We start from the raw sequence: 19103 nt of genomic DNA, 5'->3' as shown, positions 1-19103 counted from the left end.
GCCAAGCGACTCAAGTATGCACGAAAACATAGGAACTGGGGTGCAGAAAAATGGCAGCAGGTGCTCTGGACTGATGAGTCAAAATTTGAAATATTTGGCAGTAGCAGAAGGCAGTTTGTTCGTCGAAGGGCTGGAGAGCGGTACAATAATGAGTGTCTGCAGGCAACAGTGAAGCATGGTGGAGGTTCCTTGAACGTTTGGGACTGCATTTCTGCAAATGGAGTTGGAGATTTGGTCAGGATTAATGGTGTTCTCAATGCTGAGAAATACAGGCAGATACTTATCCCTCATGCAATACCATCAGGGAGGCGTATGATTGGCCCCAAATTTATTCTGCAGCAGGACAACGACCCCAAACATACAGCCAAAGTCATTAAGAACTATCTTCAGCGTAAAGAAGAACAAGAAGTCCTGGAAGTGATGGTATGGCCCCCACAGAGCCCTGATCTCAACATCATCGAGTGTGTCTGGGATTACATGAAGAGACAGAAGGATGTGAGGAAGCCTACATCCACAGAAGATCTGTGGTTAGTTCTCCAAGATGTTTGGAACAACCTACCAGCCGAGTTCCTTCAAAAACTGTGTGCAAGTGTACCTAGAAGAACTGATGCTGTTTTGAAGGCAAAGGGTGGTCACACCAAATATTGATTTGATTTAGATTTCTCTTTTGTTCATTCACTGCATGTTGTTGATTGATGAAAATAAACGATTAACACTTCCATTTTTGAAAGCATTCTTTCACACCTGCCTAAAACTTTTGCACAGTACTGTATATATATCTATCTCCAGATTTAACTATGCAACTTTTAATGCAATAATTGCATAATTAGATCTATATGATTATATACACATACAGACATAAATATACACCAAAATCTTTGTCTGTCCGCTTTTCACAAGGGAAGTACTTAGCGGACTTAGAATCGTTTTTTTCTTTCTATAAATTTGCTTGATCATTGCGCTGTACTGTATATCAAAATTCACTTGAGGTGCGGATTTATTTGCTCAGTCAGAGAAACACGCACGCAGCGGGCCCTCCTCACTCACGCTTCATCCTCAGGGTGTTCCTTACCTCCGCTTAGCAAGCGAAGGAGAGAACTACTTAACGGGTTTAGATCCGTTTGGGGTTTTTTTCCCCCTAGAAATTGCTTTAACATTCCGGTTGATTTTGCAACTTCTCTCATCGCGCTAAGAATCATAGTTGGCTTGTAGGAGCGATATATTCATGCTAATACAAGACAGGGGCTGCGGGCCAAGGGGAGGGGAAAGCGTGACGTCAGGAGTGGTTAGTTGCCAGGGGTAGGCAACGTCGGTCCTGGAGTGCCACAGTATGTGCAGGTTTTTGTTCCAACCCAGTTCCTTAACGAGAACTCAATTATTGCTGAGGAAGCACATATTGCTTAAGTGACATTTTAATGTTTCATTTTAGTGGTCTCGCTTGTTAAGGTTCTCCAACCTTAATTGCTTATTTCAATCTTAAACTGCTGCATTCAGTGTTTTAATTGCTCCTTATTAGCAATAAGATGTAAAACAGGGGTAGGCAATGTCGGTCCTGGTGAGCCGCAGTGGCTACAGGTTTTCATTCAACCCAATTGCTTAATTAGAAACCAATCATTGCCAATCTCAGACCTTATTTAATTTTATGGCTTGTTAGTCTATGCAATGTAAGGCTTTTATATCGTAGATTTTTTTCCTTTCCAAGGATATCATCCAAATGATTTGAAGCCTAAAACAGATCATTTTCAGTCTGTCACATTTTTCTATTAAGTGTTTTATTAAATCAAACCGTGCATGATGAACACACACAGATGTAATTGGAAAAAAGCTAGCTGGAGAACTGCTGGCTGCTTTGTCTTTTACATCTTATTGCTAATAAGGAGCAATTAAAATACTGAATGCAGCAGTTTAAGATTGAAATAAGCAATTAAGGTTGGAGAACCTTAACAAGCGAGACCATTAAAATGAAGCATTAAAATGTCACTTAAGCAATATGTGCTTCATCAGCAATAATTGAGTTCTCGTTAAGGAACTGGGTTGGAACAAAAACCTGCACATACTGTGGCACTCCAGGACCGACGTTGCCTACCCCTGAGTTGGTCTACCTCGGTGTTTTGGAGCATAATTTGCCTCCGCTCAGCTACCGATACCTTTTTGTTTATTGATTTTTAAAGTTTGTCCTGTTTTACTACTACTCCGGTGAAGTCGTGGAGGACGGCTAATTATATGAGAGAGTGAGAGAGAGAGAGAGAGAGAGACAGGTTCCCGAGTGACGTGTTAACAACAAACCCTGAGAGATAGCGGTTGGCATTTCCATTCACTTTACTGAGGCGATTCTTTCATACTCCCCGGTTCATGCGATTTATCCCATGGTGCATTTCACCTGCAGTCTCCAAACGAATTTTTGGCAGTTGCCACTTCATTAAACGGGTGTTAAATTATTGTTTTTTCCTGTATTGCTCAAAATCACACAAGGAACGAAAAACACACCACACTTGTGGGGAAAACAGTTGAAGAAATGTTGAGTAAAGCAATTCAGAGCGAGACCCTTTTACAGGCAGTAATGGGTGTCATAAAATGGGATAAATGCAACAGCACACAAAACAGAACACACGTAACCCTCTTCACAGAGCTAGATGGCCACCTCAGAATTACAAAACAACAATACAAACGACTTTGTTCTCGCACAGCAATACGAACTCTCAATGCAAGAACAGATAACACCACTCACTAAATACAGAACGGTTATAAAGAAGGATGCAAATTTGTTCAAATAAATCAAAAACAAAGTAGAATTGAACTAACATAAATGAAAAACAATATCTGCGCATCAGCTAATTGTACAACCACAGCTAGAATGAAGAACAGGAGCAGACAAGTAAAGTTTAACTGCTCAATATGAGAACATAACTAAACTTAGTCTGAGCAAAGCTTGGAGATTTAAAAAAAGTAATAAATTTAAGAAAAAAAGGGGATGGGGGTATAAAGACTTGCAGATCTTGTCAATTGGAATGCTATATAGAATCTGAAATGTAAATTTATTCAGCAAATCTGGATATATTACGCGATAAAGAACACCTATGCAACGCCAGAGGAGCTGAAAAAATAAATAAATAAAAAGCATTGGCCGCTTTTTGCTGGTGTAGGGGTCTTGCGGGAGCACAGCTCGACTTCACTTTAGAAATCTCTGCTTCGTCCCGAGAGTTAAATAATTGTTGAATATAAAACGTTCGAGGCAAAGTGCCTCTCTTTAAGATAACCAAGCAAACATGTTGCTAAATTAACATTTCCCCTGTATATTTATGTATAACGTACTCGACTCGGTCAGTCGTAAATATGAAAATTCACAAATAAAGCAAAATCCCAGTACCTCTTTCGAAAGATCAGCCATTCCGTCCACTGCTGAGCAAAACCCACCAGCACACCTGCAGCCGCCGGTCAATCGTGGAATTTAAAGAGACACGCGCGCTGTGGTCACGCGGCCGCCATCGAAACTCAACACCCAGTGGGGCAGACTGCTAGGCCCAGAGGATGAGTAGATTGGGAACCGAAATGAAAAAGCAAGTCCCTCACAAAGGGATGGGGACATCATACACCCCTACAGGTCCACCTGGGTAACCTGCCAAAGCAGAGTCGCATACCTTTCTTTCTTTCTTTCTTTCTTTCTTTCTTTCTTTTCGCATCTTTTAATCAATTTTAATAATCAATGTATATTATAGCGCCTTTCACAACTAACTGTCTATTATATAGTGTCTTTCGCATCTTTATACTTATTATATAGTGCCTTTCACATCGATTTTGTATTTATATTAAAGTGCCTTTCACATTTATCTATAGACCTACCTTTTATATAGTGCCTTTCACATTTACCTAGCCTATATATTACTTTTTATATGTCTCTGTAATTCTATCTATAAACAGCGCTTAAAACGTATATTTAACATATCATATTTTACATTATTGTGCTTTTCAGATCAGTCTAGCTATACCATTATAAGAAAAAGACAGATATAAGGATAGAGGGATACGTAGGTGTTGAAGACATTTTTATGATAGATAGATAGATAGATAGATAGATAGATAGATAGATAGATAGATAGATAGATAGATAGATAAGTAACAAAAATTTTTGCTGATTTGAATGCCTGTCACTGCTCAATGCTGATTACTTACAACACCAAATTGGTTGCATTAGCTCGTTAAGCCTTGACCTTCATAGACAGGTGTGTCCAATCATGAGATATAAAGGTATTTAAGGTGGTCAATTGCAAGTTGTGCTTCCCTTTGACTCTCCTCTGAAGAGTGACAGCATGGGATCCTCAAAGCAACTCTCAAAAGATCTGAAAACAAAGATTGTTCAGTCTCCTGGTTTAGGGGAAGGCTACAAAAAGCTATCTCAGAGGTTTAAACTGTCAGTTTCAACTGTAAGGAATGGAATCAGGAAATGGAAGGCCACAGGCACAGTTGCTGTTAAACCCAGCAGGTCTGGCAGGCCAGGAAAAATACAGGAGTGGCATATGAGCAGGATTGTGAGAATGGTTACAGACAACAGACAGATCACCTCCAAAGACCTGCAAGAACATCTTGCTGCAGATGGTGTATCTGTACATCGTTCTACAATTCAGCGCAATTTGCACAAAGAACATCTGTATGGCAGGGTGATGAGTAAGAAGCCCTTTCTGTACTCACACCACAAACAGTTGCTTGTTGTATGCAAATGCTCATTTAGACAAGCCAGATTCATTTTGGAACAAAGTGCTTTGGACTGATAAGACAAAAATTGAGTTATTTGGTCAGAACAAACAGCGCTTTGCAAATTTGGTGGAGGTTCCATCATGCTGTGGGGCTGTGTGGCTAGTTCAGGGACTGGGGCCCTTGTTAAAGTTGAGGGTCAGATGAATTCAACCTAATATCAACAAATTCTTCAGGATAATGTTCAAGCATCAGTCACAAAGTTGAAGTTATGCAGGGGTTGGATATTCCAACAAGGCAATGACCCAAAACACAGTTCGAAATCTACAAAGGCATTCATGCAGAGGGAGAAGTACAATGTTCTGGAATGGCCGTCACAGTCCCCTGACTTGAATATCATTGAAAATCTATGGGATGATTTGAAGCAGGCTGTCCATGCTCGGCAGCCATCAAATTGAACTGAACTGGAGAGATTGTGTATGGAAGAATGGTCATAAATACCTTCATCCTGAATCCAGACACTCGTCAGAGGCTATAGGAGGACAGCGTCTAGAGGCTGTTATATTTGTAAAAGGAGGCTCAACTAAGTATTGATGTCATATCTCTGTTGGGGTGCCCAGATTTATGCACCTGTCCAATTTTGTTATGATGCGTATTGCATATTTTCTGTTAATCTAATAAACTTAATGTCACTGCTGAAATGCTACTGTTTCCATAAGGCATGCCATATATTAAAAGGAAGTTGCTACAGCCAATGATAAACAAAAATCCAAAGAATTAAGAGGGGTTCCGAAACTTTTTCATATGACTTTATAAAGATCTACAAAGCGATCAGCTAGCTTTTTGATTGAAATAAGTAGCGCTGTTCACAGCACACATCTCCTGCTAAGCACAGCTTTCTTTACAGTAGCGGGTCGGATTATAAATGAGCTCAATACCAAAGCGCCAGGGCGAAATCGCCCCAGAGCAATAGCGTCCTCTAAAAGCAAACACGTCTACTTCTGGAATGTTTCAGTGTTTCATCTCACGACCTTCCTTTTGGCAGTTTAAAAATAAAAGTCGAAAACATCATTATAGCCCTTCTTGTTACCGTTGACGGGGCTCCAGCCTTATCTTCTGTGCTGTGGTTTCTCAAAGGGCGCGCAGCGTGGGAGCCTCTCTCCTCCGGCAATCCAGCGGCACGATTGTCTGGCCAGCTGGGGACGAGATGCAGTCGGCTCTTTTAAATGAAGGTAAAGCAATACTTTATATTGCGTATGTATATATGATATGAAACTAAAGAGATTTGTAAGTGTAATAAAAGCAGCAAAGTGGAGGTTAAAGTGTTCGCTACTATCGCGGCGCCTGCTAAACCAAATAAATTGAACAAAGCAGAGGTTAGAGGAGCTTGCATGGAAACTTCAAGGTTGCTTTCGATCCACACTGTGACCCTAAGCAGGTCAATGCGCTCCAGACCTTGAAGCGGCCCCGGTCCACATTTGTCGGTGTTGTCGTTTGGAGTACCGAGGCTTCTTTTTGTACTCACGTTATGCAGTCCCGGCACTTCACGCAACCTCCACGGGCGGTAAGAGGTGTAAAACCGACTGTTCCTCGCGACTTAATTGCATGTATCTTGAAGGATGTGAATCCACCAGGTGGAGAGCAGCAGGTTTAGCTTCCGTCTACGACTGTTTGCCTTAAAATGCAGAAACAACTTAAGCAGCGTCGCATCAACCAACTGCACATTTGTGGCGATTGAACAGTTACCTTCTGTTTATATAAAATGCTTTAAGTAGTGAAAAAAGCTTTATATAGATATAATTAACACATAATAACTATCTTGTTTTTCCATGTCAAGTACTTCTTAGCTCTGAATTTTAAAATGTGTCTAAATAAGTGTACTTGATTTGGTTTGACGTACAATGACGCTACACAGTATACAATGAAGTTTGCTTAGATGGAGTCAGTGCCGCTCGAAGCCAATTTGGTGTCCTATAGGTGGGGTGGACGAGTACGTCGCTCCTCGTTGTCCATAACGGATAGTCGCTATTATTAGACTTCGACTACATGTGGTTGCCCCTCGGTGTCCGGAGCACGCGCCCCTTTAATAGGACAAACGGCGCCCTTTAGTGTACATACAGCGGACTTTAATGAAGCGCGCGTCCCATGCGTACGGAGCATGCGCACTTTTATTGTAATAAACGGCGCCCAGCGCGTAACGGTGTCCACTCAGTATCATCATAGTTCATCGACGTTGTCCCCCTCGGGTTTACTTGCGTTAACGGCGCTCTCTCATTATAATCATAGTCTGAATTAAATGCCCCCTCCCGTGTATTCTCGCGTGTGCACTCATTAGCTGATCTCTCTCTCTCTCTCTCTCTCTCTCTCTCTCTCTCTCTCTCTCTCTCTCTCTCACACACACACACATAGACAGCGGTTACTGTAAAGACTCAATCAAACCTGCCTGAGTACATCAGGGCGAGTCTCGGACTAGTTCAAGTGAATCCCTGGATATGTCGCTAGCCCTTTTGCCAGTGCGCCGCTTTCATATCTATCTATCTATCTATCTATCTATCTATCTATCTATCTATCTATCTATCTATCTATCTATCTATCTATCTATCTATCTATCTATCGGAATTTGCAAAAAGGAACTTAAAAGACTGTGAGTAACAACATTCTCTGATTTGATAAATCCTCATTAGTATTATGTCTGGAGTAAAGCAGGACATTAATGTCTATCTATTGTGTGTTTCTTTGGACTCTGATTATCAGTAAGTCAGTCATTTTCCAACTCGCTATATCCTAACACAGGGTTGCGGGGGTCTGCTGGAGCCAATCCCAGCCAGCACAGGGAGCAAGGCAGGAACAAACCCCGGGCAGGACGCCAGCCCACCACAGTGCAGACACACCCACGACAATTTTAAGATTGCAAATGGCCATAACCAGCATGTCTTTGGACTGTGGGAGGAAACCGGAGTACCCGGAGGAAACCCACGCAGACACGGAGAGAATATGCAAACTCCATGCAGAGAGGACCCGGGAAGCGAACCTGGGTCTCCTTACTGCGAGGCAGCAGTGCTACCACTGCGCCACCGTGCCGCCCGACTCTGATTATGCTTGACATTTTTTTTTTTTTATAGCAGGTAGAAGGTGTGCCTATTTGGAACCTCCAGCAGAGCTCTCAACACTTCAGAATGGAAATGTCATTGGCTCTGTCCAGCACTGCCTGAGGACAAAGTGCTGCTATGGGGCATTTCAACTGCTGGATGGCCATGTCATACCTGTTATGCAAGGTATCATCTCGGAAGGGGAAAAAAAGATAGATAGATAGATATGAAAGGCACTATATGATAGATAGATAGATAGATAGATAGATAGATAGATAGATATGAAAGGCACTATATGATAGATAGATATGAAAGGCACTATATGATAGATAGATAGATATGAAAGGCACTATATAATAGATAGATAGATATGAAAGGCACTATATAATAGATAGATAGATATGAAAGGCACTATATGATAGATAGATATGAAAGGCACTATATGATTGATAGATAGATAGATAGATAGATAGATAGATAGATAGATAGATAGATATGAAAGGCACTATATGATAGATAGATAGATAGATATGAAAGGCACTATATGATAGATAGATAGATAGATAGATAGATAGATAGATGTAAATGTGTTGATAAGTAGATACGATACTGTAAGTACTATTTAGTACAGAAAATATCAGTGGTTCTCAACCTGGGGGTGGGGGTCACAGCCCACTAGGAGGCCCCAGTAAATTTCAATGGCAGCCAAAAGTTGATTGAAAATAATTAAATGTGACTGTCACTGATGGAAACACTCCACTGCAGCAATTAATTCTGCAATATAAAAATGACTTTTGATTTTTTTAATTTTAAAAATACATAATTAATTTATTTAATTTAATTAATTTAAAAAGTAATACTTAAGCTGCGTGAGTGATGAGGAGCTTTTCTTGTCATCAAAAATATCTGCCATGATAAATTCTGTGTTTTGATAATTACTGGTAATCATTTTACGTTATGATTTAAAAATCTTGTAAAAATAGCTTATTTAATAAAATATACAGACAGTTTTTGAAATGGGCATTTTCAAATTTTCCATTATGCATTCAAAAAAACACAGTGGGTATGGCAGCGTTAGTAGCAAACTTGCTTTTGTAAATTGTATGGACAGAGAGAAGGACAGCATGGAGAGTTGTTGTACCTGCCAGGTCATGGAGCTGTGGTTTAAGGTAGGACTCCTAATGCGGCCGAGTGGGAGCTCCAACTCCCTCAGTCACAGGTACCAAAGTGGATGGCTGCTATATATTGTCCCACATGTGCAAATGGGAGACAGCTTATGGGCTCAGTTGATGGTAATTACCTGCCGAACCAAGGGTTGGCGCTGTGTGCTAATGCCTTTTGTTTTTCTCCCTCTGCAGACTGGACGATTGACGGCCCTACCATCTCTGACGTCACTTTCAATGCCCCGGTCTCCTGGACCTGCCCCTTCCTGCCTGGATTTTTAAGGATTGCAGTACCCTCATCAGTTACAAAAGAGGTCCTGCTCTTCTTTCTCTTCCGGCATGATCCTACCGACTACACCACTTTAAGAAAGAGGAAGTACAAATAAAAATGGGTTGGGCAAGCTGTGCCCGTATATAGCCAAAAACAACAAGAAACAACAGACTTTCCCAAAAAAAAAAACACCAAAGTGATGCCCCTAAGATGGCCAAACTTCCAGTCTTATGAGCTTCCAGCAGGAAGGGGCAGGTCCAGGATAGGCCAGACATCGGAAGGGATGGTAGAGCCGTCAATCTTCCGGTCTGCAGAAAGAGAAAAAAAGAAGACATTAGCACACAGCGCCAGCCTCTGGTTCAACGGGTAATTACCATCAACTGAGCCCTTAAGCTGCCTCCCAAATGTCACACGTGACAACAGTATATACTGTATAGTGGGTTCTCTGGAAGGGGTGAAACTTCTGGGTTTGGAGGGGGAGTGTTGCAGGACACAAGATTTGCCCCTCAGAACTGTGGATGGATGGAGGAAGGTGTTAGAAACAGCATCCCTCTCTCGACTCTTAGTGTTTAGTGTTCAAGAGCCTTGAAGGTGTCCCACAATAAATGTGAGCTCAGAAACGAGCACCCACAGCCAAAGAGCAAGAGGGTTAAAATCATGAGCTGTGTAGGGTGGCTTGACGTGTTCTTGTAGAACGCTGGGGGGATCCAGGAGAAGTAAAGGTTGAGAACCACTGTGATAAATAGAAAGAAATGAAAGGCATTATACAAAATACAAAACTACAGAGACAGACAGAGCTGCGCCAGCCATGATGGGTACCTGTGGATCTGATGCCCATTTCTCACTTTGTCTCCAGCCTGCACTGAAGTTGATAACTTCTGTTGGGAGCCGCAATGCGTCTTCACCCGTCTGAAACCCCTCAACTACACAATTTGTTATTGCAACTCAGATCTGTGCAACTCAAACATTTCCAAGATGATGACAGGTGAGGTTATTCATCTTTTCGTTTCCTTTTTAATTTTTTTTTTCCCCAGACATTTCATAAAGTAAAAGTCAGTTAATCTCGTGTTGGGATGTTTTTCTGTTCATTAAGTTCCCTGCACCTGCCTTCATAGTTGTGCCAATGACGTGTTAGGAGCCTCATTTTTATGAGCAGATGTGAGAGTGAGACTTCATTAAAAACATTTTCGTTTTCCTCTTTATCTGTATTCTCCACCTGCGGGTGACCTCCCCCGGCTGCTCATCACTTAGAGACCTTGAACATTTTTCCACAGCTCTTCTCCTTCTTTAAAACACACAGCATCTCCTCCCCTTCCTCCTCCTCCTCCACCACCAGCAAGCCAAACCCTGCTACCCTGCTAAACACTTCTAAACACTGACAGACTGAGGAGATCGTTCCTCCCCCAAACTATGTGACTCTTCAATTCCACCCATTAAAATGTTAACATTATTCAAAGTTATTGTCTGTTTTTACCAACATTGTTATCAATCTTTAATTTAATATTGGTTTTATATATCAGTATGCTGCTGCTGGAGTATGTGAATTTCTAAACTACAGGCCCTCCATTCAGTTTATTAGACCTTTATTTAAATCAGATCCCCAATTATATTTCATCTCATGTAGCGTCTCCCATGAAATCCTGAATCACATTTGTTAATCGTTATTGGCAGGCAACTTTCAACATTTTACATATAGCGCCTTACAGTGCGTTCAGAGAGTCTTCAGACATCTGTACTTTTTTCATATTTTGTTATGTTGCACTCTTCTGCTGAAATTGTTCACATTCGTTTTTTCCTTCATCGAGTAATGCTCAGGACCCCAGGATGACAAAATGAAAACAGGATTTTTGGAATGTTTGCTAATTTATTAAAACTTAAAAAAAAAACCTGAGATATCCCATTGATTTCATTCAATTGAATTGAAGCACCATTGGCAGAAATTCCAGCCTGAAGTCTTCTTGGGTTTGACAAGAAAAGCTTCACACCCCTGGATTTGGGGATTTTCTGACATTCTTCTCTGCAAATTCTCTCAAGTTCCGTCCGGTTGAATGGAGACCATCAGTGGTTGGCTATTGTCAGGTCTTTCCAGAAATGTTCAACTGGGTTCAAGCCCAGGCTCTTGCTGGGCCACTCAAGGACATTCACAGAGTTGTCCTGAAGCCACTAGTGTATTGTCTTTGATTTGTGCTCAGGGTCATTAAACCTTCAGCCCAGTCTGAGGTCCCGAGTGCTCTGTAGCAGGTCTTCATTACTGTAAGGACATCTCTGTACTCTGCTCTGTTCAGCTTTTCCTCAAACATGACTAGTTTCGCAGACCCTGACATTGAAAAACAACCCAACAGCATGAAGCTGCCACCACCATGCTTCACCATTGGAATGGCAACGCAGAGGCAGGTCCTGCTTTACTCCAGACATGATGCTGATCAGAGGCGTGACCACTTTGGGCTGGGGTGGGCACTGCCCCCCCAGAGACAAGCCGTGCCCCCCCTGTGAAATGCTCTGTCTGTCCAATGAAAACCCTGGAGAAGAATAACATTTGATTTTCAAAACTGAGTTGCTTTCCGTTCGGCCCGTTTGAATTTGGGGCGTATCCGTCAGTGTCTCCTCCACTAGACAGGCACCGTGCTGCTCACAGTTCACTTCACCGCACATTTTGCAGCACGTTTTGAACTGTTGACCGCATTCTTTAATTAAAACAGCGTATACGTTCCATTCTTCTTTTATTTTCTGGTTGGTAACACCAAAGGCTATGCATAGGTGACTTATTAAAAAGCAGACATCTTCAACCTCTGACCCTCTGCAAGCTGCTGGCTCCACGGTTGAGCCAGGCACCACTGCTACCAACACGGAGCACAGCGCACCCACATCGGGAACTGAAACCCCAAAAGATGTAGATAAGCCTACACAATCCTCCAGCTCTGCGCCCGTGTCGGGTACTCCAAACCTCTGCCTTCAACAAAATATACAGTCCGGTCTGCCTGACTTAAATATGGATAGCACATCCCAGCCCATTTTAATTATCCCAAGCGCGCATTCGGAAAGACACTCAGATGTTTTAGTGCAAGCTGGTATCAGTCTCGACCATGGCTTGAATATTCTGTTGTCCGTGATGCCAGCTTTTTCTTTGCCTGCTACAAATTTAGTGTTTCCAATTCAGACCGCGAGGACATATTCACCAAACACGGCTACACTAATTGGAAAAAAGCTCTTAAAAAAGACGGTGGCGGCTTCCACAAACACGTGTCTAGTAGACACGTGTTTGTGGAAGCCGCCACCGTCTTTTTTAAGAGCTTTTTTCCAATTAGTGATGGGAAGTTCGGATCATTTTACCGACTCGGACCTTTGAGTCTCGTTCAGCAAAATGAACGAATCTTTTTTCGAGTCATTTCATTAATTTCGTTCATTTTAGCAAAATATAATTAAAATGTTACCTGTTAGCTCCCTAACACATCTACTGCTTACACAAATGTTGATCACACTACAAACAAGACAAAACTATAATGGTATAAGTAACAGAAAATATTAATTAATTGTTTACCTGGTTCTTTAGTCTATGATTCGCTACTACTGAGCCGGTAAGTGGTCACGTGACAAAAGAACGAACGACTCGAAAGACTCGAGGAATGAACTAATCAATTCTCTTTCCGGCTCAGACTGCTTAGGTTAAGTTTATGGGACTGTCACGTGATGAACGAACGACTCAAACCGAAGACTCGAGAGATGAACTAATCAATTCTCTTTCCGGCTCAGACTGAGTTGGTTAAGCTTATGGGGCTGTCACGTGATGAACGAACGACTCGAAAAACCCAAAGACTCAAAAAAAACTATAGAAAGTTGCACAAATGCGCATGCGCGACTGAACGAATCACTCCCACGAGACGACTCGTTCTTCCCGAGTCACATTAAAGATTCGTTCAAAATGAACGAATCGTTCAAGAACGACCCATCACTAGTGTCTAGTATCCCGCACGTCAGAGCCATGTCTGCATCACAGCACTCATTGGTGTGTCTTCAGCTGCATGAGAAAGCTCTTTCTCTACTTTGAACCGCATTCTCACTCCACTCCGCCGAACAATGCTGCATTCAAGGAAGAGAAATTTAGTCATTCTGGCACATGAGAAAAACATCACAGAAAATCTAAACATGAATGAATTTATTTCAGAATTTGCCAAGAGTAACCGCAGACTGGTCCTGTAGATAATATCCAGGTTAAACACTGATGTCCTATGGCCTCCCATGACTACAATAAGCCACGTTTCTGTTCTTGCTCTCATATGTTGTATACATTTGACTTTATTGATATTTATTGATATTTACCTTGTAGATGTAGTTCTATGTTTGTTCACAAAAAATAATAATACAAGTTCCATTGCCTCTGTTCATTTTATTGAACAATAGGTTATGATTTATGCCACAATTTTTGCTTTTATATGTTATATAAAACTATGTTGTTATTATTAATTGACTCCCCTACAAAAATGGGGATGGATGGATGGATATTTTTTGCCCCCCCAGACAAGCCAAATGCCCACCCACACATGATGTTCTGGTCACACCTCTGATGCTGATGTGGATTACATCAAACCACAGAATGTTGTTTCTCACAGTCTGAGAGTCCTTTAGGTTCTTTTTTTGCAAATTCAGATAGATAGATAGATAGATAGATAGATAGATAGATAGATAGATAGATAGATAGATAGATAGATAGATAGATAGATAGATAGATAGATAGATAGATAGATAGATAGATAGATAGATAATAAATTCCGTTTTACTTTGATTGAGATTTAGAGAATTGTCTACCATCTAGAATCTTTAGTACATAAAGACAATTGTGCAGTCGATTAATTGCAGAGTTACAAAACAGAAATATAAACCTGTGTATCATCGGCATAGCAGTGAAAAAAAATATTTTACATTTCCTGAAAATAGCTCCTATAGGATGATGATATGTAGAAAATAAAATAGGACCATCTCAGTGATGATCAGTAGAAATGGATGTAGCACTGAGGCAGATTTCACATGCCAAGGTAAGGGTCTAAATTGTTTGTGTCAATGGAATAGTCAGTCAGTCAGTCGGTCATTGTCCAACCAGCTATATCCTAACACAGGGTCACATGGGTCTGCTGGAGCCAATCAGAGGCCAACACAGGGAGCAAGGCAGGAACAAGCCCTGGGCATGGCGCCAGGCCACCGCAGGGCACACACACACATCCACATACACACACACCCACACACCAAGCACACACAATGCACCTAACCTGCATGACTTTGGACTGTGGGAGGAAAACGGAGGACCCAGAGGAAACCAACGCAGACACGGGGAGAACATGCAAACTTCACGCAAGGGAGGACCCAGGAAGCGAACCTCAATGGAATAGTTCAGTTTTTATTTCCAATATATTTGCATACATTTCTAAAAGGTTTGATTTGTCATACTGCATGTTTCTTCATGTGGGGAAAAAGAAATTAAAATGATTTTAACAAAAGGCTGCAACATAACAAAATATGTAAAAAGTGAAGGGGTCTGAATATTTTCAGAATCCACTGTAGATTCCACATTTTCACAAAGCTCCACACTGACCTGCAGTTGATTCCATTTCAGATCTCAGTAACAGATTTTGCTGCTCTTTCTTATTATTCTGTACATGTCAGCATTTGGTCGTAGCATTGCAGCTTTTTAAAACCCTCATCTCTACCTAAACTTACATCTTCTTACCTTTTTTTCAGATTCCGCCAGTGAGTTGCAGGTTACAGATGGGCTGAAGGTGCTCATAGGTTTGCTGTGTCTGCTGATGATCCTTGTGATTGCCCTAATTCTGTGGACGCTGCATGTTAAGCGAAACACTCCTTCACCTTTCTGTTTTGGACCCTTCCGGTGCCTCTTAGATTTTGTCCTTGCAGGAGGAACTACCAGTGCAGGTAATTGGGGAAGTGGGGGGGCCTGTTTGTCCACTTAAGGTTTGATCATTTTGCTTGTGAAGTTAGGAGCAGTGATGGCCATCTAGTGGCTGAGATGACCAGATAAAAAAGAGAGACACAGTGGCCGCTGTGCGCCTGGGGCAGTGCTGTCTGCCACTTATCTAGAGAAGGTGGAAGGTCCATTAGCTATGGGGGTGGCCTGGCTGTGGTTTATAGATCTACATTGACAATGAAGGAACTCTCCTTTTTTGAAGTCACATCTTTTGAATACAATCATATGAAAAAGTCTGGGAACCCCTCTCAGCCTGCATAATAATTGACTCTCCTTTCAACAAAAAAGATAACAGTAGTATGTCTTTCATTTCCTAGGAACATCTGAGTACTGGGGTGTTTTCCCGAACAAAGATTTTTAGTGACGCAGTATTTAGTTGTATGAAATTAAATCAAATGTGAAAAACTGGCTGTGCAAAAATTTGGGTCCCCTTGTCATTTTGCTGATTTGAATGCCTGTCACTGCTCAATGCTGATTACTGGCAACACAAAATTGGTTGGATGAGCTTGTTAAGCCTTGAACTTCATAGACAGGTGTGTCCAATCATGAGATATAAAGGGATTTAAGGTGGTCAATTGCAAGTTGTGCTGCCTTCCCTTTGACTCTCCTCTGAAGAGTGACAGCATGGGATCCTCAAAGCAACTCTCAAAAGATCTGAAAACAAAGATTGTTCAGTCTCATGGTTTAGGAGAAGGCTACAAAAAGCTACCTCAGAGGTTTAAACTGTCAGTTTCAACTGTAAGGAATGGAATCAACTGTAAGGAATGGAATCAGGAAATGGAAGGCCACAGGCACAGTTGCTGTTAAACCCAGCAGGTCTGGCAGGCCAAGAAAAATACAGGAGCGGCATATGAGCAGGATTGTGAGAATGGTTACAGACAACCCACAGATCACCTCCAAAGACCTGCAAGAACATCTTGCTGCTGATGGTGTATCTGTACAAAGAACATCTGTATGGCTGGGTGATGAGAAAGAAGCCCTTTCTGCACTCACACCACAAACAGAGTCGCTTGTTGTATGCCAATGCTCATTTAGACAAGCCAGATTAATTTTGGAACAAAGTGCTTTGGACTGATGAGACAAAGTTGAGTTATTTGGTCATAACAAAAAGCTCTTTGCATGGCGGAAGAAGAACACCTGCTACCTACTGTCAAATTTGGTGGAGGTTCCATCATGCTGTGGGGCTGTGTGGCTAGTTCAGGGACTGGGGCCTTTGTTAAAGTCGAGGGTCGGATGAATTCAACCCAATATCAACACATTCTTCAGGATAATCTTCAAGCATCAGTCACAAAACTGAAGTTATGCAGGGATTGGATATTCCAACAAGACAATGACCCAAAACACATTTGGAAATCTACAAAGGCATTCATGCAGAGGGAGAAATACAATGTTCTGGAATGGCCATCACAGTCCCCTGACTTGAATATCATCGAAAATCTATGGGATGATTTGAAGTAGGCTGTCTATGCTCGGCATCCATCAAATTTAACTGAACTGGAGAGATTTTGTATGGAAGAATGGTCAAAAATACCTCCATCCAGAATCCAGATACTCATCAGAGGCTATAGGAGGACAGCATCTAGAGGCTGTTATATTTGCAAAAGGAGGCTCAACTAAGTTTTGATGTCATATCTCTGTTGGGGTCCGCAAATTTATGCAATTGTCTAATTTTGTTATGATGCATATTGCATATTTTCTGTTAATCCAATAAACTTAATGTCACTACTGAAATACTACTGTTTCCATAAGGCATGTCATATATGAAAAGGAAGTTGCTACTTTGAAAGCTCAGCCAATGATAAACAAAAATCCAAAGAATTAAGAGGGGTTCCCAAACTTTTTCATATTACTCTGTATTGCTGTTAAAATGGTTTCCTCCCCTCCTGTACTGCTGTTGTTAGTTTATCGCCCTCCCAAATCTGTGGTGAACTTTCTGTCTGAATTTAATGAACTTCTCACTGTCATCTCATCTCTTTGCCCTGCTGTAATTTTACTTGGTGATTTTAATATTCATGTTGATATCAACTGCTCTCTTACAGCTGAATTCATCTCAACTTTGGATTGTTTTGACTTAACACAGCATGTGGATTTCCCCACTCATACTCAGGGTCATATTCTTGACTTGCTTTGTTCAAATGGCTTGACTAATGTCTCTGTCTCAGGTTCAGTCTCTGGTATTTCTGATCATAAGATTATTGAATGTAACTTTAGCATTGTTATCACTAAATCTGTTAAGAAAAAGTCTGTCTCCTATTGCAACATTAGGTCTGTTAATTCTGATTTGTTTGCTGCTTCCCTTCTGTCTTCGTCTCTTTCTGAATTGCATAGTGTTCCCTCTCCTGAAAACATGGTTTCCCTTTATAACAGCTGTGTTTCCCAACTGTTAGATAACTTTGCTCCCTTAAGGACTGGGTATGTTCCAGCCTCCCACTCTTGTCCCTGGTACACCGGTGAGCTCAGAACTATGAAAGCCACTAGCCGGCGTCTTGAAGGGCTTTATAAGAACACGGGCCTCGTAGTTCATTCACAGCTTTACACTGAGCACCTACTTAAATATAGGGATGCCCTTAACACTGCTCGCTCCAACTATTATTCCTCCATCATAAATGGTGCTAAGTCTAGGCCTAGAACTCTTTTTAGAACTGTTAATAAACTCCTCCAACCCCCTCCTCTGGCAGGCCCCAACACAACTGAACAGTGTCAGGCTTTCTTACATTTCTTTAATACCAAAATTGATCAAATCTATCACAGTTTCCTCTCCACACCGCAGTCACTCACTCATTCTGATCTGCCATCTCCATCATCAAGCCTCGCTTGTTTCTCATCTGTTGACTCTCTTGCCATCTCTGAACTTATTAATAAGTCTAATGCCTCCTCCTGTCTTCTTGATCCTACCCCCACTTCTCTGCTTAAGACATCCATCCATCCATCCATTTTCCAACCCGCTGAATCCGAACACAGGGTCACGGGGGTCTGCTGGAGCCAATCCCAGCCAACACAGAGCACAAGGCAGGAACCAATCCCGGGCAGGGTGCCAACCCACCGCAGTGCTTAAGACATGCTCATCCATAATTAGGATTCTTATTGCCTCATTGGTAAATGCATGTTTCATTTCAGGTTCTGTCCCTACTGCCCTCAAAACTGCTGCAGTTACCCCAATCCTTAAAAAACCTGACCTGGATCCTTCCTTTCTCTCCAGTTACAGGCCTATCTTTAATCTCCCTTTTTTGGCTAAGGTGATGGAACGCGTGGTTGCTACACAACTCCATGCTTTTCTTCTAGACAATACACTCTATGAGCCTTTTCAGTCTGGCTTTCGTACACAGCACAGCACTGAGACAGCTCTTCTCTGTGTAGTCAATGATCTTCTCCGGTCCGCAGATTGCGGTTACCTTAATATTCTCCTTCTTCTTGACTTAAGTGCAGCATTTGACACTGTTAACTATGAAATCCTCCTGTCACGTCTCTCTGCTGCAGGCATCTCTGGCTTAGCCCTCCAATGGCTCACATCATATCTTTCTAACAGTTTGTCACACTTGGCCGATAGAAATCCTCCACCTCACCTGTGTCGCGTGGTGTCCCTCAGGGTTTAGTCCTTTGGCCATTACTTTTTCTACTTTATATTCTTCCTTTGGGTCAGATTATTTGCAGATGTTATGCAGACGATATACAGCTATATCTTAGTACAGACTCCCCTACAGATTCACCTCCCAGCACACTCACGGAATGATTCACTGATCTTAAGCTATGAATGGAAAAAAACTTTCTCAAACTTAATGCCAGTAAAACTGAAGTGTTACTGGTAGGTCCAAAATCCCAACTTTCTAAGGCTTCCAATTTCTCTGTTTCTGTTGATGGTCCGCTTGTCACACCTGCTCCTGTTGTCAGAAATCTTGGTGTTTTGTTTGATTCATCAC

The 19103-nt window shown here is 41.7% G+C and overlaps 2 protein-coding genes across 2 annotated transcripts in view; one reads left to right on the top strand and one right to left on the bottom strand.

The window, feature by feature from the left end:
- LOC114647625 (cell division cycle-associated protein 7-like) overlaps window positions 1–3458 on the bottom strand; it is a 48537-nt gene extending 45079 nt beyond the window's left edge. Inside the window, exon 1 of the mRNA XM_051924362.1 lies at window positions 3368–3458. Within this exon, the coding sequence (XP_051780322.1) occupies window positions 3368–3388 (21 nt within the window). The 5' untranslated portion in view covers window positions 3389–3458. The remainder of the gene's footprint in view (window positions 1–3367) is intronic.
- Window positions 3459–9897: 6439 nt separating this feature from the next.
- Window positions 9898–19103, top strand: part of LOC114649574 (anti-Muellerian hormone type-2 receptor-like) — a 71868-nt gene continuing 62662 nt past the window's right edge. Inside the window, exons 1-2 of the mRNA XM_051924358.1 lie at window positions 9898–10197; window positions 14943–15134. Of these exons, the coding sequence (XP_051780318.1) occupies window positions 10188–10197; window positions 14943–15134 (202 nt within the window). The 5' untranslated portion in view covers window positions 9898–10187. The remainder of the gene's footprint in view (window positions 10198–14942; window positions 15135–19103) is intronic.

This window comes from Erpetoichthys calabaricus, chromosome 3, assembly GCF_900747795.2.
Source record: "Erpetoichthys calabaricus chromosome 3, fErpCal1.3, whole genome shotgun sequence".
Classification (NCBI taxonomy): Eukaryota; Metazoa; Chordata; class Cladistia; order Polypteriformes; family Polypteridae; genus Erpetoichthys; species Erpetoichthys calabaricus.
The sequence above is the reverse complement of the archived record's forward strand: the minus strand, read 5'-3'. Positions and strand labels throughout refer to the sequence as shown.